At 42.4% G+C, this 27,675-nt stretch overlaps 3 protein-coding genes across 5 annotated transcripts in view; all 3 read right to left on the bottom strand.

Moving 5' to 3' along the window:
* Positions 1-684: 684 nt before the first annotated feature.
* LOC308309931 (uncharacterized protein) overlaps positions 685-27,675 on the bottom strand; it is a 157,073-nt gene continuing 130,082 nt past the window's right edge. For all 3 annotated transcript variants that reach the window (XM_080755912.1, XM_080755913.1, XM_080755914.1), the window contains 18 exons: positions 27,439-27,492; positions 26,917-26,970; positions 26,635-26,688; positions 26,206-26,259; positions 25,429-25,482; positions 24,428-24,481; positions 24,261-24,314; positions 23,683-23,736; positions 22,950-23,003; positions 22,749-22,802; positions 22,218-22,235; positions 21,473-21,526; positions 21,266-21,328; positions 19,406-19,571; positions 18,288-18,397; positions 4,402-4,482; positions 3,905-4,087; positions 685-3,629 (listed from right to left, as the gene is read on the bottom strand). In XM_080755912.1, coding sequence (XP_080612038.1) covers positions 3,480-3,629; positions 3,905-4,087; positions 4,402-4,482; positions 18,288-18,397; positions 19,406-19,571; positions 21,266-21,328; positions 21,473-21,526; positions 22,218-22,235; positions 22,749-22,802; positions 22,950-23,003; positions 23,683-23,736; positions 24,261-24,314; positions 24,428-24,481; positions 25,429-25,482; positions 26,206-26,259; positions 26,635-26,688; positions 26,917-26,970; positions 27,439-27,492 — 1,365 coding nt within the window. In that variant the 3' untranslated portion in view covers positions 685-3,479. The remainder of the gene's footprint in view (positions 3,630-3,904; positions 4,088-4,401; positions 4,483-18,287; positions 18,398-19,405; positions 19,572-21,265; positions 21,329-21,472; positions 21,527-22,217; positions 22,236-22,748; positions 22,803-22,949; positions 23,004-23,682; positions 23,737-24,260; positions 24,315-24,427; positions 24,482-25,428; positions 25,483-26,205; positions 26,260-26,634; positions 26,689-26,916; positions 26,971-27,438; positions 27,493-27,675) is intronic.
* Positions 4,871-5,752, bottom strand: LOC308309936 (cilia- and flagella-associated protein 298-like; the record flags this gene model as incomplete). Its single annotated transcript, XM_080755922.1, has 1 exon — positions 4,871-5,752. One exon carries the CDS (start codon positions 5,750-5,752, stop codon positions 4,880-4,882), a length of 873 nt encoding a protein of 290 aa, XP_080612048.1. The 3' UTR covers positions 4,871-4,879.
* On the bottom strand, positions 15,723-16,358 carry LOC308309937 (calcyclin-binding protein-like; the record flags this gene model as incomplete). The annotated part of the gene is made up of 1 exon (XM_080755923.1): positions 15,723-16,358. One exon carries the CDS (start codon positions 16,356-16,358, stop codon positions 15,729-15,731), a length of 630 nt encoding a protein of 209 aa, XP_080612049.1. The 3' UTR covers positions 15,723-15,728.

Genomic DNA, 27,675 nt, shown 5'->3' with positions numbered 1-27,675 from the left:
GTTAACAGAAAATAAATTGTTATGGCTGAGTAAAATAAAATACAATAAACACAATTTGCCTGAAAATAGATTACCCAGCTATGACCTTTTTCATGAAAAAAAATGAGTAGTGATATGGCTGACTGAGTAAAATAAAACAATCTACCTGAAAATAGATAGCTATAAGTGAAGAGCAATTTCCATTTCCACCATTTCCGCAATTTACGCAATTACCATTTCCGCAATTTCCATTTCCGCATTTCCGCAATTTCCATTTCCACCATTTCCACAATTTCCGCAATTACAATTTCCGCAATTTCCGCAATTTCCATTTCCATTTCCAACTATTAATGGCAGCTGGGTTTCATCATTCAAATAAAATAGAATTCTGTCCGTTTAGCTATAACATTATGTCAGGGAATAGGGATACACAGTATATGTCTTTCATTTGCATTGCATCTCCCCCCAAGCTTTTATTTTCGTTCGAGTAATAGTACAACTCTAATAGTATTACTTATAATAATGTAATTAAAGATTTTTTTTTCTTCTTTTTTTTAGATTTTCATTGGTGGGCCAGTCATAATGGTCCCGCGGGCCTGATGTGGCCCGCGGGCCTGAGGTTGAGTATCACAGGTTGAAGATCACTAAAGCAAATGAATACTCAGAAAGTCAGCATTCTGCTTTTTATTTTATTTTTATTGAACTGATAATTGTTTCTGAATGGGCTGATGGATTGATCACACACAGGGCAAATGGCCAGCATATTTCATATTTTCACAAAAAGGTATTTGTACAAAACAAGTAAACCATCAGTATATATAAAAAAAAATACCAATGATCAGTCTCAGCCAGCTAAGGCAATCATATTGAATGATGATAATCAGAAATCTAAATTCTAAAACATATAGTACCAAAATGAATTAATTGCAGCATTTACCATGGTTGATTTGAGATGCCTTGACTTGATCAAAGACATGTAGTCCTAACAATTCTAGCATCATGTTACAAAAAAAGAAAGACAGCCACATGCATAAAATCCCTCAGAGTATTCTTATTAGTCAGTTGTTAAGTCCCTTAATTGCACACACACACACACACACACACACACACACACACACACACACACACACACACACGTGTATCTGAAAACATCTGAGGTGTGAGGTGAGAAATGGACAATGCAGTAACAAACATGCTTCTGCACTGCCCATCGGTCAGCTAAGACTGATTGGCTGAGACACAAGCAGCCTGTTTTACTAGGAAACTTTATTTAGAAGGCCGACAACGTTTGGACCCCTTTATGGGTCATCATCAGGTACCTTGACGTCATACCTGACAAAGACCCATAAGGGCTCCAAACATCATCCTTCCAAATAAAATGTCCTGTGGGAGCTACAAAAACAGTGTGCGGACTACTCCTGTATATGTATCTTTTTGTTCAACACCTGAAAGTCTTTTAGATATGTGCGTACTTTCTTTTGGATTCAGTTACTAGGAAACTTTAACATCAAAAACAAAATGAAAACATGTGAGGTGAGAAATATTTGTTGGAGAGAGTGATTCAACCCGCATATGTGTAAATGCAATGAACACATTACACACTTTACTGCGTAAGCAGTTCTTAGATTGAACAAAGTAGAAACTGGAGTACCGGTAGTTGTTCATTACTACAGTATGTGTTCAGGAAGGGATAGCAAATTTATGTTATTTTTCACTGCAGGGCCAAACAGGGGATTATGAGTGCCAGCATTCATTTGTATGCAGCAAATTGTTTCTCAGTACTGTTACGCTCTAACAAAAAACAAACAAAAACAATATATATTTCTGTGAGAGAAAATGGCCCTTTTTGATTCCTGTAGTAGGAACCTGGATGATAAAAATGGCAGAAGAAACCATCAAGCGATGCAAGCTGTTGTTTAAAATGCTTCACTACTAAACATTAAACAAAACGAACATGCAATATAGACAGCAGCATCAGTGCCCATGTGTATATTACCATACGTACCTGAGACATGAAGGACATAAAAGAAACTGTAATAATGTATTTGAGTAAATATGACTTTTGCCTAAAGACTACAACGGAAGACATGATGAGAATAACAGCTTTCAAGTATGTATACGATCAAATGGCTGCCATCATTCATTGCTTTAATGTGGAATTAATGAAGGTTTGCAATGAAACTTAATCAGCACCAAAAAAACAACATGGCCCGCTTACAGTAAGCAGTGGTCTTACAACAAACACCTCAGATGATGTTTATTGGTGTGGTCATTGGGATAGCAGAATACAGTCAAATCCACAGTTAACCCTGAGGATTCTACGGTGAGAAATGAATAATAAAAATCACACCCGTGTGAAGTGAGGGGCACTCTTGTCATCATACACATCATCACATTCCAGGCAATCGCAATTTGCGTCTTCACTTTTCTGCCCTCACTTGCACTCAATATGTACTTTGCTAAGCCAATCAAATCATTGCTATGGGGTGATCAGCCAATCAAATCATTGCTATGATTCACACAAACACGCAAAGCTTGGCATAGGAGGGGCTGGCGCCCCTCAAAAATGGATCTGTCCAAAAGGGTCAATCTTTACATTCACAGAGTAAAATGAACACTAATGATTTTACTCTGTACTGCAGCTGTGACCCTAATAGGGAACACGTTGTTGAGAGGCCAAAATGGTCATTTAGACTCGATTTAAAATGTCCATGGCTATAACAGTAGGCCAAACAGCATTATGAAAATCAAATGGAAAAGAAACTGTTATATAAAGGAATAAGAAAAAACATACATTTTAGTTTTGTATTATTATTATAATTATTATTCAGTATAATTTAAAGGTCTCTGTAAACAAAACTAATTGTCCGTAAAAAAGGGAGCTTGTGGGAGAATGGTGATTCTGAAAGAACCCTTTGGTGTCTAGTCAGTTGAGTGGAGAAATATGATCTCCACAATAGGAGGAAATTAATAGCAATGGCCTCACAAAATGAGGACAGACTCCTTTTAACTCGTGTCTAATTTGTGCTCTGCCAGAAGACGCCGGGGGACGAAAATAACCAATCTGTAAGCCCGCACCCTGCCATGGATTCAACGGGTTGTGAGCTTATAGATAGGATATTTTCAGTCCGCGAAGCTATCATATGACTAAGTATAAATCAGGCTCAGGTCTCCAATTTTTTTTTAGGAGGCGGCTCCTGGGGATAGGCTCATTTCGCCTCCATCGGGTGGAAACCTCATATGTCCAAAACTGTTCCTTTCTGGGATTCAAATAAACGAAAATAGCAAAAGTAGTAGATCTACAAGCGCAAAACGAGTACACTCACGTGTTTTGAGCTTGTGGACCTGCTACTTCTGATGCTTTGTGTGACACTGTAGTATGATCAAGTAGGGTGTTAATTTACGAAAAAAACATTAAAAGTTAGCATTTGGAAATAAGAGGTTTCTGCCCGACATAAATGGTATTCTGGATGTGAGCATGGCGCCACTCTCTCCACTCCTTAGCTGAAACAGACTGGTCCGATGGTGAAGCCAAACTGGTGTGTGAAGTTTCCGCCTCCCATTACTGCCACGTCTCTCACAGGAAGCAGTTGGAGATCCTCAAACTCAAACACGGACTCCCGTGGACCAGGTCGTGTGTCTTCTCCAGGCTGGCACATAGGAAACACAATAATTTAGATTGTGTTTTAGATTTTAAATTAAATTGATCATAATCATTATGAAAAAGTATCTAACCACTTCAACCCTATTAGCGTCCCTGTTCTTTTATCTACAGTGACATCACATCCTATAGAGTGGTTCTCAACCTTTTCTAGATCAGGGCCCACTTGGAAATCTCAAAAGCGGCCCACCCATCTGACCCCTTCACAATTAAGCCAAAATGGGATGCCTGGTGCATGCAGGTACAAAACAAAACAAAACGTACCACACAGTCTTTAAGCGCTCCCAAGTAACTTTGTGTCCTTGTATCTGCCAGGAATTTGACATCTCTGTCTACCTGGCCTAGTATATGCCCTGGGTGGCAGGAGTAGGTCATCTTCTGGATGGCAGTGTTACTGTGAAGCCTCAGGAAGCGCATCTGGACCACAGTGGCAGCTGGGTAGTGAAACTGAAAAACAGTGGAATTTGGACTAATAATACTGAATGCTATTATCTACAGCATGACATATAAAATACTACTACGATTAATATTAATAATAATTATCAGACAAAACAGGTATCAAACACAGTGTCCTGGAAAGACAAAAGAAAGCAGGTGCCAGTCATATCCTCTAGTTGCTTTAAAGACATTTCAATGATTATTAAATGATGATAGTGACAGCCCCGATCCCAATGCCATAACTAAAACACGTTAATTTTATTTATTTAGGTACATATTCAGACTACATAGACTCGCAGTCTGGCACTATAGAGAGTTCAGACCTGAAATCCCTGGTCTAGCTTGCTGAGCCACTCGAAAGAACCCTCTGTAAAGGAATCATCCATCCAGGCTCTCATTGGCATCTGCAGACAGAGAGGAAGTCACACATTAGGGCTGAGACCTTTGTATCAGGACAGTGAACTTCTGATTAGCATGTAGCTCAAACCTGAACCACAAATATATTTGATTCCCTACTTAGAATAATGCATTCACTCTGGGGTACCGGGAAGTATCGCACAGTGTTTAGGGAACAGAATCAGGCATGTTGTATTTAGTATTAATGTTCATCTGTTGTGTGAGGCAGTTGGGCAGCGAGAGAGAAGTGAGATCTTTGTTGATTTCTTTATAGGGAACTGAAAGTAGAGACGCCCACATTTCAAGTTTGACATTGAGGTCACACCTCAATGTCAGACCCCTTGAGGTCAGACCCCTTTTCATGAAAATGTCTTTCTCCAGTGGTGTGGTGTGCGTGCGTGTGTTCTATCTAGGCCCCCATCGGATGTTGGTGAGACCCTGAAACTGTCTCTTCAGAGCCTGTGTGTCGGACCACTCAGACTCCAGATGGCTATCGTCATCAGCCACCTCCAATTTAGTCAGCTCCTGCCGTCTCCTGTAATTGTGTAGAATGAATTCTTTCTTCTGTTCTTCTGTGATCACGGGCTCTCTCGCCGGCGCTCCTCTGCCATTCTTTTGGATTTTGATGACAATCTTGGACTTCTCATTTCTGCCGATGTAATCCTGTAGCTTTTTCCCCCTCTGCAACTCCTTGCCAGCCCACCACAGCTGACACTCGTCCTCCGTGATCACCTGCAGGGAGGCCTGGTCCCCCGAAAGCTCTTCCCGGTTCTCAAACTCCATCCTGATTGGGTCGTGGGGAGGCAGCCCCGTGGGGTAAACGATCGTGACTGCACCCCTCAGCTGGTCCAAGGCTTCCTTCACTATCTCCGTGGTGACGTAGACATTGGCCAGCACGTGGTTCTTTGAGATCAGTGCCTTTGCGGCTTCCATTGTTTTCAACAGCACCTCTTTCATCTTCTCATTTGGACCACGTCCATTCCTCTTTCCCATCTTGTCCCTCCTCAACACTGGACCTCCACTGGGGAGGCACTTGTCCTGCCATTCATCCCTCAGTTTCAGGTCCACAATCTGTTCATGGGTCAAGCCCTGCATGTTGGGGGGAAGTGTGATACCGTGGTCCGACAGATCTGGGATCTCTGAACATATCCTGTCCACTTTGAGTCTCCCATTGTAAATGGATGTGATTTGCTGGATCAGGGCCTCCAGGGGGACATCCACCTTGGTGTTGAACAGAAATTGGCTTTCATCCTCTCGTTTCAGATGCAATTGCACCATTTCGTAGTCAGCAGATGGAATGTTGTGTATATAAACACTCTGTTCCTTTTCCACTGAATAACAAATACATTTCATACATGATTAATCAGACATTTATATTCAGTTTATATTTGCAGCAATGACGTCAGAGTTAGTTCCAACCTAGCAATGTCATTGGCTGAGGCATTGTCAATAGCACAACTAAGATACCATTGTGTCACAGCAAAGGCCACCAACTGGTAGTGAGGCTAGCTAGATATGTTCCTTACTTTAAAATGAAACAAAACATAAGGTCATACTAGGGCCCTTAAATAGGCAATGTTCAAGATTTCCCATTGGCCCTTTGCCACTGAATGTTAAAGATGGAGTGCCATGATTTTTTCCACCCTAAAACATGATCATCAGTTATTATTATAATATAAGGAGGAAGAACCTTTTCCAAAAAGTGTACAGTATTTGTTAAAATCATGTTTTTATGTGGACACGCCCACCGGTTCATTAAGTATGCCTGGTTTGCCTGGTGGGTGGTGATAGGTGGTGATCCACCTGAACTGAAGCCGCACCCACAGCTGTAGTTGTATGATAAAGGGGGAGGGTTTAGGGGAGGGGCTGATAATGTGATGTCACTATATTTCTGTTTATTTCATTGGCCCGTTTGTCTGTCAAGGGCTCAGCCTCCAGGGGCCTGTTTCACGAAACTTGGATTAGAGATTAAACCGGGATTTAACACATATCCTGGCTTAATATATCCTGGATCAGCGATTAACCGGTTTCATGAAAGCTGGTTAATCTTGCCAGAATAATTTAACCAGTTAACCTGGATATGTTGAGGCTTGATTCGGTTTCATGAAAGTGATGCTACATTAGTTACCATGGAAACTAATGCTTTGGATTTAGACCTTTAAACCTGGCTGTTAGCCTGCTCCGGACCAGGCTAACAGCCAGGTCAAACTGATCACAAACCAATGATGTTTTCCAGACTTATTCAATTATTATGGGTTTATGTTGCCTTATTTGTATCGGTCTGCATTAAAGGACTAATTTAAGCACTATATAAAATCAAATAACCAAAATATATAGGCTGCACAACATCATGACAGCTTGTGAGCTTGTAGATCAGCTGCTTTTGGTGAATGTTCCCCAGAATAGGTTTGCTGTCGTGCAAGTGCACGGTTAAGAAGAATTATTATATTATATTATTATAATTTTTTTGTAAAAGTGAAAACCACTAAATATTACCATTACTCATTGTTTTACAACATATTACCATTGTAACGTTTCACCCACTATTGGACCCATGACCCACAGTTCACCAGTCTGGCCCCTGTCTGGACAACAACCCCCTTCCCCAAAGGTAGCTCCCTCAGAGGAGGGAGTTATGGCCAAATATCACAATGCGACAATATCATTAATTCTGTTTTAAGTTAATAGTGGTAAAATGTAAACTATATTTTTGGGGTAGTTAATCATTCAGTCTATCCACTATTGAGAGTATGTTCTCTCAATTCTATGTTCTATAATTACAGCAGCAGTATTTATTTTAGAAGCTTAAGTCCTTGTATCAGTAAGTCTTGAATAGATTAGTAAAGATACTGAGATATACAGTAATGCAACTATTAAGGATGCATTACTAAACTGCCATAATACCCCATGAAGAAGGGTCAGTAAATCTGTGTTCCACAGAATGGGTCTAGAGACAAAAAGCCAGGCTGTCTATTCAGCCAGGCTTGCTGATCCCAGCTCGCCAAATTCACCAATTCGGAGCCTCGCTTGGCTTTAGTGGAACGGAATAAACCAGGCTGTAAAGACCTGGATTGAAAAAGCCTGGTTTTGGCCTAAATCCTGGATTAGTTAATCCAAGTTTCGTGAAACAGGCCCCAGGAAAAAACCCTAAACACAAAGTTAATACACCAGTTACTGTTACCTCATTTACACATGAAAAACTGGAAAAATAAAAAAAATTGTGACACTGTGTGCAATTATAGTCAAATAAGTATATCACTGGTATATCTTTTTAAATCTTTCAAAATCACCAAAGCTAAAACGTAACGTTTTTAACCGACTGAGCAGGTACACATACCTACATCAAACGAAAACAGCCCAAGGCACTAAAAAGCAGATCTTAAAAAACAGATTTCTCTGTTCAAGTAATCTCTAATGCAAGACACCACATCCTTGCCCTTCCCACATATTTTTAGTTCATTTTGTGACTCCGTTATTGAGCATTTAAATGTTGATCGATGGACATCGATTTCTCAAGAAAGCAAAAAGAATTGCCATTGGCAACGTGTTCCCAGACAGGATTGTGTCAGCACGGCTGATGACGTCACTGCATACCACACATTATATTGATATAAGGCTCATTGGGTATTCTTTCCGGTGAGCCACATATAAACTTTTATTTACATACTGAGGATTTACGAAGCCATGCGTGGTGACAGCTCAACCATGGGTTCTCACAACAGTGATAGAACCCTGAAAATGCTCGATAGAGATTTCAGGATCCTGAAAAGAGAACGGCGGAAGAAACAACTGCACGACACCCATGGCCACGTGGACATTCTCAAACAACAAAAGGAGATAGACAAGCTGCACAGAGGGCAGAATGATATTCAGCTAACTCTTTTAGCATCAAAGAACGAGCAGGTCACGAAGCACGCCCAGCGCCTCTGCCTCCTACTGGAGATCGGCGAAATAGACGGCGGTCTTGAGAGAGAGAGGCAATGCCAGACAGAGCTGGAGAAAGACATCACCAGCATTTTGAAGACTCTGAAAAAGAAAGCCCACACAAGTGATAAACAGAAGTCCCAAGCCTGGCTGACCGAGAAGGACATACGGACCCTAGATGACAGGCTGTATGTAGCCCTGTCGTACTTCAGCGAGCAGGGGACGAAAAACGACCATCTGAGAAATGAGCTTGACGTCTTGCACAAGGAGCGCCTCCATTTCCAGGTAATTTTCCACAAGCTAGAGCAGGAGCTGCAGGCCATCCGCAAGGAGGTGATGGACGTGATCAATGCGACCAACATTGCATACGACGCCAGGGTTGAGACTCTGCGGAAGATGACCAGGATGAGGGAGAAAGACGCCGGGGAGCTACCCCAGTACGACGCAGAGAGAGAGGAACTGCGACTGGTTCTCGCACGTCGGCAGCGCCTCTGGGAGTTCACGACCACCAAGTGCCACAAGAGGATTGATCCAGACGCAGAGGAGAAAAGCTTTGTCGAGGCCGGGGGAGAGTCGGTGGAAACGCTACACGCGGTGTTTCTGAGAATCAAGGCGGTGACGGGGGAGTTTGACATGAGCCTGGACATGGTGGTCGACAGGTACGTGGAAGGCGAGAGAGTTAACCACGAGCTTGTCGACACCATAAGCAATCAAAACGACGAGGCTGAGGGACTGAGGAAGCACATAAAGGACATGGAAGTGGAGATTGTGAGGATGAAACTCGAGGACCTAAATCTGCAAGCGCTGCACCGGGACATGATGAGAGACACAGATGTCAAACAGAAAGATTTGGACACTAAAATAGAAGAGCTTGAGCGTGAGCTAAACAGCACGAATGCCATCATGTCGAAGATCAGAGACCTGGTGAAAGACATTTGCAAGGCACAAAACATTGCAATAAAGGAAAAGGAGAGTTTGGACAGTTCCGGCTCTGGAGGGATCGAAGACGACAATCTCCTGAACTACCTGGAATTGATAGAGAAACAGGCCGATACTCTGCTAGATTGGCAAGCCTCCTTCCTACCCAAAGACGAGGATGAGGATGATGTGGGGGATGAGGATTAGGCGGTACAAAAAATTGTAACAGAAGGCTCAACAGTTTTTTGTAGTATTGGGTGTCCTTAATAACATACTAAAAGTTTACCGAAGTTTGACCATGCGAAAGGTTAGATTTCCAAGATGGCCACCGCCGCCAGTTCCTTAAAAGACCATTACTCCTTCATTATTCACGGTAGACAAGTAATTTTGGTGCCTAACCCCATGTTTTGGTGATCTAGGAATCCAATTAGCATATATATAAATAATTCACATTCTGCTGAAGCTTCCAGATCTCTTTTGATACCATACCAATAGGGAATACATTCATTATTACTGGGTGGTACTGTGACATTTGTAAAAGCCTGCAAGTGATAACCTGGGAATATTTCTTGGAAGAAATGTCTTGTTTGTAAAGGTGTTTGGCAAAATAATAATAATAATAATAATCCAAGTGCCCTAGGCAGTTGTTCCCAAACTGGGGGTAGGTGATCTAGCTCACAAAATATATTGTCTTTGCACCACACGCAGTAGGAAAGAATAGCCACTTTGCTATGGTCTGCTATGGGGAAGATGAACTCCTCAGTGGGGATACAGTGGAGAGGAATGGCCCATTATGGGCCTATAGAGGGTGTGCTAGTCAGTACAGAGCTATCACAACATTTATCTAGTTGGTGACCACGCTGGGATGGTGGTGGAGTGTGGTGCGGATAGGGTTCAGATTTGCTTGTCTCAGACATCTTATTCCCGAGACTGTAGTTGTGTGGGGTTTTAGTGCAAAATGAATTTCACATGTACTTTGCCAATCTAACCTCCCTGCTGTACCCCTGCTGCTATCCAACAAACAAGCATTGCTTTCAGCATACATGATCCATAATGCCGCAGCACGCTTGGTCTCAACCAGCCAAAATTCTCATGTCTCCCGCTTCTCCGCTCCCTCCATTGGCTCCCAGTTGCTGCCTGCACAGAATACAAAACTCTGATGCTGGCCTTCAAAGCAACCAAACGTATGGCACCCTCATATCTGTGTGATCTGACCCTCACCCTATACAAACCACCCCACACACTCAGATCAGCCAACACAGGGAATCTTGCAGATGAGATCATTCATTATAACGCTGGGACATTGGGACAACACTCTACACGTCCCAGGCTCTTCTCACTTCTGGCTCCAAAACTATATGGCATGAATTTCCCATTGCAATCAGAACTGTATAGACTCACTCATCTTCCGCCTTAGTCTGAAAACCCACCTCTTCAAACTCCATCTTAGCCCGTAGCACGTGCCATGACACTTGCCCTAGCCAGCCCTTGACGACCTTACAGGCGTATTCAAAGGCTCAACTTATGTAATTTAGATAGCATTTTATGTAGACAGCACTATAGAGTATATATTCATAGTTTCATTGTACAGATATTCTACTGTTAGACGGATGTTAGGTTCTTAGCTTAGGCCTACTTGATTACAATTTATTTGATGTATTACCATACTCTTGCCAGTCAGCCAAGTCTATGGACTTTAATGTTTGTATAGGGTATACTAAATACAACGTAAGAAGGCATGTGGCCATATAAATACAGTGGGCGCCTCTCACTTCATACACGTGTGATTTCTTTCAATTTTTGCATATTTATGGCTGTTCTGGAGAGGGGAGAGGACACTCTGAGCCATAATGATCAGTCACTGGGGAAATAGGGACACCCCTGCCTGCCTGACACACAATCATGCACCGGAGGTCTTATAACCTCCACTAATGGGGGGGCTGACCCTCCTCAGTCTTCACTATGCCCACTATTAAGCTCCTATCTCGGGCATAGGAGCTAGCAGGAGGTCCATTTGGGACCAGCATACATACATACAGTAGGAACACGACTGTCTGCCTGACACAGTCTTGCAACATGTGGACTCTGTGGAGGTCTTACAACCACCATCACCCCGGACTGTCCTCACTGCATATTATAACTCAAGAGGTCCTATCTCGGGAGTAGGAGCCTGCAGCAGCATGGTCCATAGGACCAGTGGGACTATGTAGTGAGCCAGGCGACATATATTGTACATACATAGCCTACGCATACGCTATACAATACCTTAATTCCTGCCGCCTCCTCACTCTGTTCTGTGACTTCGAAATTGTGTGCATCCCAAGATGCTAATTTGGGATGCACAAAATATATACAGGTTTGTTTTAAAAACGCCATTAACAATAAAGATAATTTAATGTTTGTTTTGTCACCGTTTGTTTTACATCATCATTCCATCACCCAATCATAGCAACATGAGTTAGAATTCCCTCCTCGATGTTGTAAGATAAGGGCGACCCTCACTTCACACAGGTGTGATTTTTAATATAGTCAACCAAACAATATATAATGACAATGCTTTCCCATATTTTTCCAGTGACTGTAAGTATACAATTTTGACGTATTTGTTACATCACTTGAGCATTTACAATTGTCAATACTTTTACTTATCCACTACAATTATTTGAAAACTTTAGTTACTAGTAGATTTTGATTATTATTACAAAACTAGCAACACTTGTCGCTGCTGGTGTGTGACACAACTCGATGTGTCAGGAGGCTATATATGAGGATATATTTTTTCATTCAATGCGTTTATATAGGCCTACAAAGTAAAAGCAAATACAAGTCATTTTTGAGGGGCGCTAGCCCTGCCTAGCTTTGTATGTTTGTGTGTACCACGGAATGTGATGATTTGATTAGCTGAGCATGGAATGTGATGATTTGATTAGCTGAGCATGGAATGTGATGATGTATGATGATAAGAGCGCCCCTCACTTCACAGTTCACACAAGTGTGATTGTTTTGCATACATTTTTAAACTGAAATGGGACACAATGGGACTACTTTTACTTTTGGTATTTTAGTATATTTTGATGCTAATACTTTTCTACTTTTACTGAGGTACATCTTGGATGTATGTATACTGTATGGGTCTAAACTTAAGGATTTAGAACAGCAGTTGTAATAGACATTAGTTAGTAGCAGTACTTGCGCTTTGCTTGTGTGCAAGGCACAAGTTCCACAGAGTGCATTTCTAGTTGTGAATGATTGTCCTTCTAATTACCATATTCATTTATTTATTTCATTTTTTTGCATTAGAAGTCACAATGGGTTTATATAGGAAGTCGGTGAATGAATGAATATGATGAAATGAATATCGAAATGTCTAAATACTGAATCAAGCAACTTAAAAACTGTTTGGGGTGAAACACAAAAGCCAGAGATTTTATAATTACCCCAAACATGTTTGAAAGTGAAATATCCCTTTAAGTTCCTATTTATCGGCATTTTCAGTAAGAAAAAGTAATATCATGTAAATTCTTAATACCCTCATGGCCCACCAGTGTGTCCCGCCCCACCAGTTGGGAATCGCTGAGATAGTGGGGGAAAGAAATTATTCAGAATCATGAAAAGTTAAAAGGTCAACCCACCAGACAGGAACCAAGGCTCCAAGATACAGCAAGTATCTGACTTGACCCGACAGCAGAATATACCTCTTATCTGTTATCCATTTTAATGTTTTTTGTGAATGAATGCCCTTATCTTACCCCAGTGTCACACTTTTGCTATATATATTTTTGAGGGGCAGCCCCTCCTATACACAGGTTTAATGTTTGTTTTATAAACGCCATTGAGAATGAAGGGAAAATCACAATGTGCCTCATTATGTCATATTGTCTCTTTATTGTTAATGGCGTTTAATGTTTGTGTTTGCACTGTTTGTTTTATATCAGCATTATTACATCACCTAACCAACATGAGTTAGACTTTACCGTTTTGGACATTATGAGGTTTCCACCCGACAGAGACGATTTGTTCCTTGGAGGCCATGTCAATGTAAAGGCCAGTCTCTATGCTTTGAGGCCATGTCAATGTAAAGGCCAGTCTCTATGCTTTGAGGCCATGTCAATGTAAAGGCCAGTCTCTATGCTTTGAGGCCATGTCAATGTAAAGGCCAGTCTCTATGCTTTGAGGCCATGTCAATGTAAAAGCCAGTCTCTATGCTTTGAGCGACATGTGTCGACCATGGAGTTTCGAGTCTTTCGACTATCGTCTGTGATTCGCTGACACGACTGAATAGTGTCAAGCATCGTCCCAACCAATCAATCACAATGCGTGAACATTTTATGAAGGCATCTGCAGCGGCTAGCACCGCTCAAACAAAGGGGGAAAAGTAATCAGGGATGTATGAAGCTGGACAACCTGCAGTCAGATACCAGGTTGGACTTATCTGGCTGGTACTAGACTGTAAAGTTGTATGGCAGCAAGGCAAAGTTAAGACCCAGTGATCCACATATTCACGTCCTTCATCCTATGCAACCATTGGAGTGAAAACGGGAGGGGCCCAGCATTATAGCCCAAGAAGAATCCAGTAATTGTGCCCTGAGTAAGTGGCCATATTGTGTCTTAGTCATTTCATTTGTTTTAACAATATTTTTATTGAAGGAATGTCACAGGAAGATAAATATCGGTACGGTAGTTAAAACCCTTCAAGTTTTCTGGAAAACAACAAAAAGAAACCCAAACTCAAAAGACAAACACAAACCCGCCCACCCAACCACCAAAAAAGTAAAAAGACAGTAATAACAATAATAACAACTCACAAACTGCAATAAAACTCGGTCTCACTCCCAATAGCAAAAACACAGTTGATCAAGATCCATGCCAAAAGCACCAATCCTATCCGTATGAACAACACTGCCCTAGAGGAGGTAGAAGCTTTTACCTACCTAGGCAGTGTTGTGGGCACCACCGGAGGGACAGACGCTGACATAAAAAGCAGAACCAACAAGGCTAGAGTGGTGTTCAACATGCTCAGGAGGATCTGGAGCTCAAAGAACATCTCCATCAACACCAAAATGCGCATCTTCAACTCCAGTGTGAAACAGGTGCTTCTGTATGGAGCCGAGAACTGGAGGACAACAACACTTACAACACACAGGCTGCAAACATTCACAAACACATGCCTCAGGAGAATCCTCCACATCTGGTGGAGGGATAAAGTAAGCAATGTGGACCTGTGGAAAAGAACAAGCCAGGACCCCATTGACTTACAGATCCGAAAAAGAAAGTGGAGTTGGATTGGCCACACCCTCAGAAAACCTGCGACAAACATCACCAGACAAGCCCTGAAATGGAACCCCCAAGGAAAAAGGAAACGAGGTTGCCCCAGGAACAGCTGGAGAAGAAGTATCGAGGGAGAAATGACAGAGAGAGGGCTTAACTGGGGAGATCTCGAAAGAACGGCTAAAAACTGAGTGAAATGGAGGACATTTGTCAACGGCCTATGCACCCTAGAGGAGCAAAGGGCTTAAGTCAAGCAAGTCAATAACAATACAATGAAGAGAGTAGGGATGAAGAAACAGAAAAGATGAAAAAAGGAAAAAAATAAAATACCAGCCAAAAATGTATCTGAGGAGATGACAGCATGTGATACACTTGTTGGTGCAACATATATTATACAGAGTAATCCTAACCCAAACTGCTCTCAAGCACTTGAGGGGCCACTTGGGGCACGTGTTCCAACGAGACCGACGTGTTCCACAGAGACCGGCTGGCATATTTTCAAGAAGATGTGATCTTTTTTGTTGTTTGCATACCAAATTCTCTCCATGTGTAGCACATTGCCCAAGTCTCTAAGCCACTGCTGAAACACAGGGCTAGCTTCGGATTTCCATTGTTGCAAAATCAAACATTTCGCCAGCAGTGTTCACAAGGAAACGGCTTGAACTAATAGAGGGACTAAATGTTGTCTTAGTTATTTCAAATACTTGGGGTGTGCTTGCACCCTTTGCCATTTCAAACATATCTGTAGAATGGAGATTTTTCTTTTTTCTTTCTTTTTTAAACCCACAACAACGATTTTTTTCACCCAGTGTCAATTGTCTAATGTAATCATGGGCTCTACACTTCCTCTGCCAACCTGGGGAGAGCAACGGACTGACCTCATGCCGCTTCTTTTCATCCGACAGGGGGGAGTTTCCCCGGTTGAACGTGGCACATGGAAGGAACATGTTATTCCAACCAGTACCTTTCCCCTGCATCAGGCGCGAGGTAGTAGAGACCAGTATAATTACTGTATATTTTTTTGAGAGTGCACCTACTAGGGGACACGGGAGAACATGCAAAGCAAACTCCACACAGAAAGGTCCTTTTGCCAACCCCACAAAGATGGGAATTGCACAGCTTAGAAATCCATCAGGTTCTCGCCTCAGAGTTTCTTCTCCTGGGACTCGGCCCAGACCTTGTTAATGGTCCGCTTCATCTCGTCATCTCCCTCCGAGTACATCTTCTGCATGATATCCATGAGAGCCTTTCCGGGGTCTGCGTTCTTCTCATCCATAGCAGGCTTAGCATCCTTTTTGTCTTTAGACTGCTTTTCCACCTGCGTTAGGTAGTCCCACTTCTTCTCAGCCTTCTGCTTCTTGCACATAACCATCAAGTTGTCTGACTTTATCTTTTTATAGCTGTCCTTTGGATCGATGGGGCAAAGCAGATTCACAATTGTCATCTGGTGGTTCTTCCCCTCCAGACCCTTTGCCAGCACAGAGAACGACCTCTCCGTGAAGCTAACCTCCACATTCTCAGAGGGAATCTCGTGCACACCCTTAAGCGTGAGGTAAATCTTGACATATTTGTCTGACTGGTCCCACGCATAGTTGGTGATCTTTACTGCGTACGTCGCTGGGTCGGCGTCTCTTCTGGCCTGTTGTCTCAGCTGCAGTCTCACCTGCTCCTGCCGAGACAGGAGATCTGCTTTGTCCTTCTCTGCCTTCTCTATCCGGGAGCACACCTCCCGCAGGTCTGCCTCCAGCTGGTTGAGCTGTTCCGCTAGGTCCATTGTGTAATGTATCGTCAGTTTAAATTGGTAAAATGTGTACAGTACAATGCTTTTAACAACAGTGACAGGTGAATGTCGAACCGCACTGTTTTAAGAACAAATATATGCCCAAATATGTAGTTCCACATGTCGTCGGTATGACATCAGTGTGGCCCAAATATGGACAGTGGTGGAAAAGGTACTAGTGATCAGTGTTTTCAGCGTTTCCACCACACTGATGCCTTACTGGGTGCGTTTTAACCAAGCCCCCAGTAAGGCTATCCAACGTTGCCACTACCTACTGGCAAAAAGTGGAACTGCAGCATGTTCATGGGGGTGGACGGACGTCCACTTCCGCTCACTCGAGCCATTGAATTATTGCGAACGCAGTGAGCACTTACTATGAGACCTAGCAGATCATGTCTGTCTGTGTGTCTGTCTGTCTGTCTGTCTGTCTGTCTGTCTGTCTGTGTGTGTCCCCCCCCTTTGTGCCCATATATGGAGCTACGTCCAAATATGGAGTGTGTTGCATCAATACGTCACCATGACTCAGCCATAACCATATAAGGAGTCCCCAAAGCAGTTATACGTCCAAAACCCAAATATGTACGAGCTGCGTTCGCTTCCCGCGTTTGCGCGTCTTACTGGTAATTGTACTTCCGGCAGTCTTCCGGTGTTTCAAAATGCCACTGAGCAACTTCCATCGAAATGAATAGTGGGGGGGGGGGGGGCTAACACTCCGGTTCGGTCTCTATCCTTTTATTACTCTATGGTTTTAACAGCGGGCGACAGCCTGGTATATTGTCCCAAAGTGCCTTATTGTCTATGGGACACGGCAACTACTGGCGATAGCAGGCGAAGAGGGGATAGTCGAAAAGTGGGCGGAGCAATGTCTTTGTTTACCCTCCACGCGGAACCATATACCACCTAAATTTGGTTCCTAGTTCCACTTCGCAGTTCTGAGGAGAACAGTTTACTGGACCACAGCAGCTTAATTTACGTTACTCATTTTTCATGCACTTCAAAGCGTAGACATACGGTAATGACAGCAGGAACGCCCACTAGGAGATTTTTATCGCCCATGGTCGCCGCTGTTCGCCAGCTGTTAAAATGTAGGGTTACGCGAGTAGAACACACTCCACAAACACACACCTGACATCAACAGAAGAAGGCCATTAGAAGGCCAATATCAGTCACAAGAACCAGGGAAGTGCGTTTTCAATTAATCTAACATCGTTAAAATGAAGTTTGAAGTACAATGGGTTTGTATAGGAAGGAGCGTGTCTAATAAAATTAAAATCAAATATCTATCTACAGCTTAAAAACTGCTCACAAAAGCCGGAGTAGACTTTCAAACCCCAAACATATTTGAAAGTGAAATATCCCTAAGTGTTAAGTTAAGTGTTAGAAAATAGAATTTGATATCAATGCATTGGTTTTTGAGATTTGGTGCATGTGCAAGGAAATTTATATAGGCACAATATTAAAATGTATAATAATATGTAATATTAGCTCAAGACCCACAAGAGAAATGTGGTGTCTCCCTTGGGGAATGGACAATTTGAATTGAAAACAACTTTGAAAATAGCAGATTTGTGGGCTTGTAGATGTGCTGCTATATAATATTATAGGAAACGTAAAAGATCAAATAAAATAAATCACACCGTGTGAAGTGAGGGGCGCTCTTATCATCGTACATCATCATGATGTAACATGTCGATTTGCTCAGTCACATAACGTACATTCTCCATTCATTGTCAATGGAAATGTAATTTCTTTGTATATACGTAGGACAAAAATACAGATTTGCTCAGACACATAACTAAAGAAAATTAGTAAAATGGACAAATGTTATGTTTGTGTAAGACAAAAATCTACACCAATAGCTGAATATAGGAAGGGCTAGCGACCCTCAAAAATAAATACAACTTCATGTTGGTGATTATGTACCTGGGACTCTCGAGGATGAAGGCAGGTTTGTTTTGAAGCTTCAGAAAAACTGCAGTAGGCCAGTAGAGCATCAGCTGGACTGCCCTGGTTGGGGTCGATGTAATACATGCCTGCAGAGAGTAAGCACAATATGAACTGATATTCAGGGACGAAGGACTCAAACCCATAGCTATTCCCCAGAGGTGAAATGCATTACTTGTTCTAATGCATTAGATCATAATATAAAGAAACCTTACTGATGGAATGGACTTTAGTGTGCAAAGCGCATCAGTTTAATAATAGATACGTACAAATCTGTTTAAAAAAACACTTTAACCCTATGTACAATACATCTGCTATTTGAAAATAGACGATTTTTCAAGCTCTCACCTGATGCGTTGAGACCTTGCACTACTACTTCACTTTTTAACAACACAATTCTTGTATGGAGGGTCTCTGGCACCAACTATTTTAAGATGGGGGTCCTTAAATCAAAGCTGAAATCCCAGGGGGATAGATCATTGTCCGTTGTAGCGCCCACACTGTGGAATGAACTTCCACCTCATTGCGAACGCAGTGAGCACTTACTATGAGACCTAGCAGATCATGTCTGTCTGTCTGTGTGTCTGTCCCGCTATCCAAATATGGAGTGTGTTGCATCAGCAATCACTCAGCTCCATATATGGGCACAAAAGGGGCCAGGTCCACTCAGCTCCATATATGGGCACAAAAGGGGCCAGTGATTTGTTTGTTGTGGACCTGGCCCCTTTTGTGCCCATATATGGACACAATTTATTCTAATTGTTATTGCAATTTACGATCTGCGTTCGCTTCCCGCGTTCGCGCGTCTTACTCGTGTTAGTTCCTCAAACCTTGCCTGTGTTTAAATCACGTCTGAAAACTCACTTGTACTCCTTGGCGTTCGAACATGCTGATTAAGAGTTGCTGCTTCCACTGCATTATGCCTTTATGTTGCCCTGTTTTTGTATTGTTGTTTTTGCCCTTGGTATTTTAGTATTTTAGTACTTTGTTTTAACTCTGTTGTTGTTACTGTAAATGTGCTTCATAAATAAAGTGGATTGGATTGGATTGGATTGGATTGACATGAAAAAGGTGGAGAACCAACGCTTTAGACCGACCGCTGGAATAGTTGGGGTGGCAGAACCACAGCTCAAGGCAGCTGGCGGCAGGATGCTCCTTAGTGCCATCAGGAGGATCGATCAGCAGCCTGAGGTCCTGCTCCAGAGAATCCAGCAGACTCTGGATCAGCGGGTAGTTCGGCTTATCTGACACATACATCAGGTCCTAGAGGAAAAACACACACACACACACACACACACACACACGCACACACGCACGCACACTTTTAATCATCATACGGTAGAGTTACAATGAGCATGCCAATTAACCTGCACGTCCTCCCTTGTGGTGGGCCTCTGGGTACACTTAGGCTGAGAACCAGCTGAATACAGAAGACTGCAATGCCGACTGTTCAGCAAAGTTCAGAGTCTTTATTAAAGGTTAGAGTTTGCAGAGATGATAGGGTGCAGCACATTGCAAGAGGGCTGTCTCACACCTACTATAGTCTATACCTGTCTCACACCTACTATAGTCTATACCTGTCACACACCTACTATAGTCTATACCTGTCTCACACCTACTATAGTCTATACCTGTCACACACCTACTATAGTCTATACCTGTCACACACCTACTATAGTCTATACCTGTCACACACCTACTATAGTCTATACCTGTCTCACACCTACTATAGTCTATACCTGTCACACACCTACTATAGTCTATACCTGTCACACACCTACTATAGTCTATACCTGTCTCACACCTACTATAGTCTATACCTGTCTCACACCTACTATAGTCTATACCTGTCTCACACCTACTATAGTCTATACCTGTCACACACCTACTATAGTCTATACCTGTCTCACACCTACTATAGTCTATACCTGTCACACACCTACTATAGTCTATACCTGTCTCACACCTACTATAGTCTATACCTGTCACACACCTACTATAGTCTATACCTGTCTCACACCTACTATAGTCTATACCTGTCTCACACCTACTATAGTCTATACCTGTCACACACCTACTATAGTCTATACCTGTCACACACCTACTATAGTCTATACCTGTCACACACCTACTATAGTTTATTCCTGTCACACACCTACTATAGTCTATACCTGTCACACACCTACTATAGTTTATACCTGTCTCACACCTACTATAGTCTATACCTGTCACACACCTACTATAGTCTATACCTGTCACACACCTACTATAGTCTATACCTGTCACACACCTACTATAGTTTATTCCTGTCACACACCTACTATAGTCTATACCTGTCTCACACCTACTATAGTCTATACCTGTCTCACACCTACTATAGTCTATACCTGTCACACACCTACTATAGTCTATACCTGTCACACACCTACTATAGTCTATACCTGTCACACACCTACTATAGTCTATACCTGTCACACACCTACTATAGTCTATACCTGTCACACACCTACTATAGTCTATACCTGTCACACACCTACTATAGTCTATACCTGTCACACACCTACTATAGTCTATACCTGTCACACACCTACTATAGTCTATACCTGTCACACACCTACTATAGTCTATACCTGTCTCACACCTACTATAGTCTATACCTGTCACACACCTACTATAGTCTATACCTGTCACACACCTACTATAGTCTATACCTGTCACACACCTACTATAGTCTATACCTGTCACACACCTACTATAGTCTATACCTGTCACACACCTACTATAGTCTATACCTGTCACACACCTACTATAGTCTATACCTGTCTCACACCTACTATAGTCTATACCTGTCACACACCTACTATAGTCTATACCTGTCTCACACCTACTATAGTCTATACCTGTCACACACCTACTATAGTCTATACCTGTCACAAGCTCACAATGCATCATGTTACCTTGAGCTGAGTCAGCGTGATGTTCAGCGAAGGCCCTGGGAGCCCGGCCAGCCCTGCTGGTCCCTAAAACCCACAAAGGTCGGTCAAATTACAACTCTACATAATCACTTCAACTCTGGTGTGTGTGCCCCCCCCCCCCCCCCCCCCCACACACACACACACACACACACACACACTTTAAACAGATGCGTAAGATGTCCAACTAACCGGTAAGCCCCTCGTCCCTTGTTGACCAGGTAAACCTGGGAAGCCTTTCAGACCCTAAGGGGGAGATGGTACAGTACAATTTAGGTATTTAATCCAGAGGGCTTTACAGTAACCAAGGACAACATATGGTACGTAATACGTCACATACATGAACATAGTCATCAAGAATCATACGTAAGCTAAGAACCTAACATCAGTCTAACAGTGGAATATCTATCTAATGAAACTAATAAGCATATACACTATAGAGTACTACATCTACATAAAATGCTATCTAAATTATATAAATTGAGACGGCAGAGCTATGCAACCAATGGAAGATGCCAACCTGCTCGTCATGAGAAACTAGTTAGGCGTTCAGTGTCTTGCTCAAGGATGACACTTCAACATAAAGCCAGGAGGAGTCGGCGTTCGAACCCGGAACCTTCCGATTCCAGGACGGCTACTGTACCTCCTGAGCCAGTGCTGCCCACCACTCTGCTACAGTAGCTATGGTATGACTTATTTAAGCAATTCACATTGTGTACGTGTAACGTGTAAATATGTCAATGTACACTTTTACAAAAGCCAATCATCCTCTGACAGTGGGCCTATACAGTATCTCGATGGTGCATCCAGTTTATAATGACTTTTGCAGTCAACAAATAATCCAGAGCAATAGTAACATTTTCTCATGACATAAGATGAACATACAGTAAGCATCAGTGAGTCTGAAGCATAGGGAAAGTTATTACACTTATCATACCTTAAATCCAAAGAAACCCTGCAAGAGATGAGGGAAAAACTGATCAACATTCTTCCTACATTACAGTCAATTTACTGTACATATTGTTGCTGTCGGGCAGAATTATTTATTTATAAATGAATGCCCTAGTAGTTCATCATCCAAGAGTGTCGCACAAAAGTAGTGGAAATACTAGCAGTTCTACAAGCTCACAACATGCCATGATGCGACGTGTTGTAAGCTTTTTTTCCCCCCAACTATTTTAAAACGTTTTTAAAATAAAAAATGGTTTAGGTCGTCTGAGGCTTCCACCCGACAGCAGCGATAATGTGTGGAACTACTAACAACAAAGGCAACCTTTTAGCACTCCCAACTATTGAATTAAGCACCCATTAGCCATGGTGTCAGAGTTTGAAGAGCCCAGGGAGCTGCTGTTTCCAAGGAGATTGTGGACCGAATACAGTCATAATCCATAGCAAAATTGAAAATGTGGCAATAAAATGGCTATTGAACACCAAAAGGATTTAAACATTTGCAAGAAAACAGACTTACAGGGAGGCCTGGCATTCCTGATGTACCCCTTGGTCCAGAAGGACCAATATGGCCCTAAATAAAACAAAGACAATGTTATGAAACAGAGACCACACTCAATATCAAATGCTCACATAGCAAACCTATTCAAACACAGCCTATTTTCGAGTTGCTCACAGAAAACGCAGTAAATTATGAGTGAGACTTGAAAGTCAAAAGTACCTGTTCTCCTTTAAGGCCGATCACTCCTGGCATTCCAACAGGCCCCTGAACACCCTGCACAAGATACGGTAATGATTCATAATAATACTGCATGGTGGAACACACTGTAAGATACTGCATGTCTCTCTCTCTCTCTCTCTCTCTCTCATGGAAGGAACACGTTATTCCAACCAGTTCCTTTCCCCTCTATCAGGCGCCCCGGCTGACCAGGGGGAGGCAGTATACAGACCAGGATTACTGCATGTTTTTTGTGAGTACCTACCCTAGGGGACACAACCCCAGCTAGGGTATGGGCACTGATGTTGCGGAGGAGAGAACACGCCCCCAGCGCCCACAGCGGGAAACAAACCTGGGACCTTCTAGCAGTGCTAGTACCGACTGTGCCACCATGCCCCCCAGCAGCATCCCTATTTTGGCAGAACATTCACCACAAATAGCAGCTCACAAAATCAAGTAGGTATGTACTATGTACCAATTAAAACCAGTGCATAGTGTCATATTTCATTATTTTAGAGTTGGCTAGTCAAAATAAAATACCAGATATACGAGCTCACACTTGCTGCACTGCAAAGTTGTACATATGCTATTTGTGAACATTTTTTAAAAACCTAGCAAGTTTGAGAATTACTGATTTTGACGGCATTTGTAGAATCGACTTAATGGGTTCATTGTTTCGAAAATGTTGTCAGGTAGGCATGTTAAATCATAAATCATAATCCCTGCAAGTTCATACCTTTAAGCCAGCACCTCCCGGTGGTCCACGCAGCCCCATTTCCCCCTTTTCTCCCTGGAGGTACATGAAAAAAATGTAAGCTCAATTTGAACCCAAACCCCAAAAGGTTTCGGTGAAAATGAATGAGTCAAGCACTGGTCCGAAGCACGTGGAATCTAGTGTCCCACTGGGTTGAAGGGCGAATGCTTAAGGTCTTCACACACCAGAGCTGTGATGCATATAATGACCCAAACGGAGTCTGACAGTATTACACATCGAGCTATTAATATAGTTGATGCTTCATTCATTACAGGATTATATGCCTTGTGGAAAAAATGGATCTCGTTCCGAATAAAGGTCGTGTCACAAACATTTATAAAACATATCGTTCAGAGCGGCATGGGAAAAATGCCTCCGGTGTGAGTCTGTGAGCGCATGCACCTTTAGTCTTCAATTTATTGATAGAGTGACACACAGGAAAGGCCGCCAGGCTCAGGAATCGAACCCTGCAGGTTGCATTAGAGGCCCTTTATATATGTGGTATGCGCCTTAACCACTAGGCCACCAGCGCTCCACAGATAAACTCTGTCTTGTCTTACCTCAGTTCCGTTTACACCCTGGTCCCCCAGCTCTCCACGCAAGCCAGGGATTCCCTTGTTGAAAAGGGACAATTTGGATAGTCATATAAACTGATTGTCTGATGACCATCAGGGCATTTTCACAATGTGATGCATTGTTAGTTTAGTAAATTAACACATTGACTTACAATGAGCCCTGACCAACCAAGAGGGCCTTGCAATCCTGGATCTCCCTTGTCTCCCTATTGGCAAGTAAAGTTTATTATAGCACATTTAATACACAAAGGCAATTCAAATTGCTTTACATAAGGCATAAAACAAAAATAGATTGAATATAATAGGAGAAAAAACAAAGATGTATGGTCAGGGTGTAATTATGGTTTAACCTTTTGCCACACTAAAGTATAGTATACTTTAACCCACACACTAAAGTATAGTATACTTTAACCCACACACTAAAGTATAGTATACTAAAGTATAGTATACTTTAACCCACACACTAAAGTATAGTATACTTTAACCCACCCACTAAAGGGGATTCATAAACCTCCTGCTCAAGCACTTCTCGCGCACACACCCATTTAGACTACAGCCCTCTCACACCCATTTAGACTACAGCCCTGTCACACGGTAAAACACCCATTTAGACTACAGCCCTGTCACACGGTAAAACACCCATTTAGACTACAGCCCTGTCACACGGTAAAACACCCATTTAGACTACAGCCCTGTCACACGGTAAAACACCCATTTAGACTACAGCCCTGTCACACGGTAAAACACCCATTTAGACTACAGCCCTGTCACACGGTAAAACACCCATTTAGACTACAGCCCTGTCACACGGTTAAACACCCATTTACTGTAGACTACAGCCCTGTCACACGGTAAAACACCCATTTAGACTACAGTCCTGACACACGGTAAAACACCCATTTACTGTAGACTACAGCCCTGTCACACGGTAAAACACCCATTTAGACTACAGCCCTGTCACACGGTTAAACACCCATTTTAACAATGCAAATCTTCTACAGGGGTCCCTGGCAGTGTTTCCAGATGGAGGTCCGCAGCCAAACACAGTCCCATACCAATCAAGGCGTCCTTGAAATGGAAAAGTTTGAGAAGCACTGACCTGAAGAACAATAAAGTGTAGCTTAATGAATCATTACATGAGATGACAACCAACCTTGGGCCCTCGTTCTCCCCTGGTACCTCTGATCCCAGCTTTGCCTCTCTTCCCCTGTGGAAGAGACATGTGTTCACTCATGTTTTACAATGAGGCAATACAGCCCAGAGCACCACGCACGTTCAATCACCTAATCTTTATCAATATAGCCCAGAACACCACGCACGTTGAATCACCTATAATCTTTATCAATACAGCCCAGAGCACCACGCACGTTGAATCACCTATAATCTTTATCAATACAGCCCAGAGCACCACGCACGTGGAATCACCTATAATCTTTATCAATACAGCCCAGAGCACCACGCACGTTGAATCACCTAATCTTTTATGCATGACTGTATTCATGCACTTTTGTCAAACTGTTACAATTTATCACCCACACGCAAAAACACAATGACATACTTTTGTATTAGGATATCTCTTAATTAATAAACACACGCAAGTGCATGTGTGTTTATTACACACGCGCACACACACGCACACACACACACACACACACACACACACACACACACACACACACACACAAAATCCATTCACCATTTCATCCATCCATCAACCATACTGATGAATTAATACACAGTCAATCAAGTGTTCTTTCAGTGGCAGTGCTGAGGCTCAAGCGTGACAGAAGCTAAGCCCCCCCCCCCCCCCCCCACACACACACACACACACACACACACACACACACACACACACACCCCCTCCCCAACCTCTCACACAATAACCTGCAATCCACCTCCTGAATGTAAAGAGGTTGAATCTAGGTCTTACCCTCCTTCCGATGTGACCCGTTTTCCCCGCTGATCCATCTATACCGTCATCTCCCTGTAGGGGAGAATGGGGACAGGGGGTGTTGGTTTCAGATCTACGCTTTCTATTTGTGAATGCATAAACTGCCCCTCGAGAGGCAAAAAACCCATGTGTTAGAGATTCTAATTATCTCAATATTTTATGTAATTTCTGGATATTTTCTGGAAGGGACTACTGAAAGTGTGAAGCAAGTCTTGATGAATTGAACACATACAGTCGGACCACAATGGAAACAAGCCCTCATGGCTATTTGCGTTATCCTTTTAGCATTATTGTATAACTGTTAATAAAGTATTCAATCAAAAAAGAGAGAAGTCTTATTTTCAGACAGAATGACTACTTCATTAAATGAATAAAAAGGCTGCAGCGAATGGATTATAAGGATCGCACCTTCTCCCCTTTCAAAGCACGTTTTCCTTCAGGTCCTGGGCCACCTTTCGCTCCCTGCAATTGAACAGACAGGAAGACACTGAATGCATACAGATAGACTGACCAGACATGGATAGATAGAACAATAAGACTGATGGACAATAGATCTGACGATTGAGAGATAGATTGATAGATCAATATATACAGTACATAAATAGATATTTTATATGGCACACTGAAAATAGTCTCTGTATTTTAAATAGTCAGTGTTTATTTGCTACTGTAGACTAAGAGGACACTCACTTCAATCCCTGGTGGACCTGGTGTGCCCTGGGCTCCGACCTCACCAGGCGGTCCCTTAAGAAGAAGGAAAAAAAGACAAATACCATATAGAGTATATATTGGGGCTACAACAGCACGCACAAGACAAGACACCCCAGAGAAGCCGTCAAGCATTCTGGGAAAAATTGCAATTGGTATAATGGCAATACCAGCTATTAGGCTTTAAAACTTGAGGTTATGCCATATTGTGTCATGTTGGCACTGATGTGTTTATCTATGGCACTCTACCTTTGGTCTCATGCACACCAAAGCAGCACAGTCAGTGCCAATATATCATGGTATAACAGGCCCTCTAGTGTGTTACTGCTTAATTAGTTTGTATTATAATGTACAGTATGTTCTTAATATTGAAAAGCACTTTCTATTCCATGTACTGTATGAAGGGTGCTACACAAAAAGCTTCCTATCATAATAATAATTGAATACAGAAGATTCATATCTGATCAAAAGTGGTGAAAAGTGTTTCTATTCACTTTTTCTTACCTCTAACCCAGGAAGTGCTGGAGGTCCCCTTATTCCCGGCAGACCATCCTCACCCTACAGTAGAAGGAGGAATACTGTCAGAAAGCAGTTGTTTGGCATGTACACACTCTAATCAATGTAGATGTATGTGTTTATTCACATTGCTATTTCATATTCAAGTATTACTGTATGCATCAGTTGATAGACAGACAGTCCGCAGCATGGGATGTGCACGATTAATCAATAAGAGGTTGTTAA

Source organism: Protomyctophum bolini (genome assembly GCF_963924005.1).
Source record: "Protomyctophum bolini genome assembly, chromosome: 22".
Taxonomy (NCBI): domain Eukaryota; kingdom Metazoa; phylum Chordata; class Actinopteri; order Myctophiformes; family Myctophidae; genus Protomyctophum; species Protomyctophum bolini.
Note: the sequence above shows the minus strand (reverse complement) of the source record. Positions and strands in the feature narration are given on the sequence as shown.